Source organism: Echinops telfairi, unplaced genomic scaffold (genome assembly GCF_000313985.2).
Source record: "Echinops telfairi isolate 266 unplaced genomic scaffold, ASM31398v2 ScPeMD7_7412;HRSCAF=8450, whole genome shotgun sequence".
NCBI lineage: Eukaryota > Metazoa > Chordata > Mammalia > Afrosoricida > Tenrecidae > Echinops > Echinops telfairi.
Window position 1 is genome coordinate 3,780,735 of NW_022111312.1, and position 2,752 is coordinate 3,783,486.

The 2,752-nt window shown below is 57.6% G+C and overlaps 1 protein-coding gene across 1 annotated transcript in view; it reads right to left on the reverse strand.

Annotated features, from left to right (window-relative positions):
- Positions 1–6: 6 nt before the first annotated feature.
- The window catches only part of SDS (serine dehydratase), a 12,776-nt gene continuing 10,030 nt past the window's right edge, over positions 7–2,752 (reverse strand). Inside the window, exons 6-8 of the mRNA XM_045296702.1 lie at positions 2,302–2,310; positions 1,145–1,584; positions 7–416 (exon numbers count right to left, since the gene is read on the reverse strand). Of these exons, the coding sequence (XP_045152637.1) occupies positions 208–416; positions 1,145–1,584; positions 2,302–2,310 (658 nt within the window). The 3' untranslated portion in view covers positions 7–207. The remainder of the gene's footprint in view (positions 417–1,144; positions 1,585–2,301; positions 2,311–2,752) is intronic.

Consider the following 2,752-nt stretch of genomic DNA (forward strand, 5'->3'; position numbering starts at 1 on the left):
GCCAAAGAAGAGACTGGCTTCACTGCTCAACGGACCCTCTCTCAGGGAACCCAGATCCCCCGTGTAATGGGCCCTGATAGCCACAAGGCAGCGCCCGCCCCTCCGAGCCACCACCTCGTCATCAAACACGGCTACTATTTACAGTGAGGGGCTGGATAAAACACCGGCTCCTCCAGGGGACCCGGCCAACCAGGCTGGGAGGGCTCCTTACATGGCCAGCCCATTCTTCAAGCCCACCTGCTCCTTGAGGGCCTGCAGTTGGGCCAGGCTGATGTTGCTGCCCCCGCAGACAATGATGACCAGGGAGGGCAGTGGGGCTCGGAGCTTCCCCTCCGCCTGCAGCTTCTGGACCACGCCGCTGTAGACTGCGGCCAGGGCTGCCCCACAGGCAGGCTCCACCAGGATCTTCTCGTCATCTGCCAGAGGAGGAGGAGGTTGTGTGTGTGTCTCGGGGCTCCATGGGGAGAGCGTGGGGGCAGCAACCTTGGAATTCAGGATGGATTAGCCAATTGGTTTCAGGCCCAAGAGGGCTAAGTGACACCATGAACACGACCCCCAGCCTGCCCCACTCCCACTGTCTAAGGTCGATCCCAGGAGGTCCACTGATGCACTGGTTACTCACGGGGCTGCAAGGTCCAAACCACTCTGGGGGACAGAGATGAGGTGCTCTACTCCCATAACCAGTGATAGCCTTGGACACCCCCAGGGACAGATCCCCTCCCCACCCCCATCCTACAGGGTCGCTACGAGTCAGACCCGGCTCTGTGGCTCGTGGCTCGGTAGGATTTGAGGCTGACCCCATCACCTTCCGCGGTAGCCTGGTTGCATGCCCGCCACTCTCGAGCCCCATGTTTCCATCATCACCCTGCTTGCCAGGAAGCTCGGCCGACACTGACAGCCTGGCCAGCGGGATACGGCCACGGCCGTTAAACCATAGGAAATCAACCCCACGGTCATCGGACATCTGTGTGCCTCCGTCCTGGCTCTGCCCCCGTTGTATTGGCTTTCCTGATGGGGGGGACTCCAGGTGGAGGGGGCCAGTCGTGGGAGGGAACTGTGCACTGAATGGAGTCGCTTGGCCCCAGAGACAGGCAGCCTACAGATTCGAGGCAGCCGGGAGGAACCCGAGGGGGCAGGCCCGTACCCACAAACTTCTCAATGGCGACCACTGCCTCCTGGTCTGAGATGACTTCGGAGAAGATGGGGTGCTCCCGGAACAGCTTCAGGGTCTGCTTAGCTACCGTGCTCACGCCCAGGGCCTTGGCGACGCTGGGAGGGCGGGGAGAAAGAAAGAACAGTGGAGAGAATGGGACTAAAGGGTGGTCAGTGAGGGGGAAGGGCAGAGGGATGGTCAGTGAGGGGGAAGGGCAGAGGGCCAGTGGACAGGGCACCAGAAAGCCTTTGAGGCTGGCTTCCCCCAATGGGGCGCGTTTAATAAAGCCCGGCCTTATTACATAGCACCGTACACTCCGCTCAGCCTTGGCCCCAAAGCAAATGCATGAAAGATCTCGAGAAAGTATCAACTTTTTGAGAACGTATTGTGTTTGCTGGAGAAAGGGTTGCCTCACTGCCACCGAGTCAGTTCTGACTCAGAGAGACCCTGCAGACAGAGGAGAACCGTAACTATTGACGGGACCAGAAGAGCCTTGTCTTTCTCCCACGGGACGGCTGGTGGTTTTGAACCACTGACCTGCGTGGGACGTGTGGTGCTGAGACTGCAGGCAGGACTTGTAGACCTCCAGAGACTCCCAAGCTCGAGCCATGGCTGGCATGTCCTCCCTGAAGACAGCTAGCCTATTTTCAGCCCTTGCCCCCTCCCTCCTCTCTCCCCCCTCCCTCTCTCATGAGCATCCCTAGGGCCTGGACAGTCCATTTCATCTCTCTGCCACCTGGTTGATTCTAACTCACGGAGACCCTATCGGACAGGGTAGAACTCCCCCCGTGGGTTTCTGAGACTGTGACTCTTTACAGGAGCAGAAAGCCTCTTCTTTCTCCCCAGGAGTGGCTGGTGGTTTCGAACTGCTGACCTTTTAGTTGGCAGCCCAGTGCATAACCACTATGCCAACAGAGCTCTCACAGGGCTGACAATAGTCATTTGATCATGTTTCCTACCCCAACAGCGTGCCAGAGGAGAGACCCTTGCTGGGACTCAGTTTTCTCTGTTTGTGGTAGACACTTGTCCACCCCAGTAGCTACTGCCTAGTAGAAAGGCATTTCCCAGCATCCCCTGCCCCTGGATGTGGCCATGTCACTTAAGTTCTAGCCCCTGGGATGTAAGGGAAGCATCGTGTCTGTCCTTACAGGAATATCCTGCCAGATGGAGGGAGTGTAGACGTGGTTGCCGGGGCTCTGGCAGCCATTCAGGAGCATAAGGCTGCGTGCTAAGGATGGTGGGGCAACAAACTAGACTAGAGCCCCACGGGGCTACTTATTCCACCCCTGGACCACCCACCTCTAGGCCTTTTTAAAGTGTACACAAAAGGGACGGCGTGTCCAGGCTTGTTGAAGGCAGGGTTACTTTGGGCTTCTGATTGATTCAGGCTTGATTCTAACTGCCCCATTTATTGGGCATCTAGAGGCAGGTGGTGAACTTCCTTGAGAACAAGGAAGTTTCTTCACCCCGTTGCTCCCTGCACCTTACACACGTTAGAGGCTGCGCAGTTGGCCGGGGAAGTACCAAAAGCAGGTTTGTAACACTCAGCGCGAATGGCGATGGGGTGACAGCCTATATATGAGGTGGCAATGAAGTGAC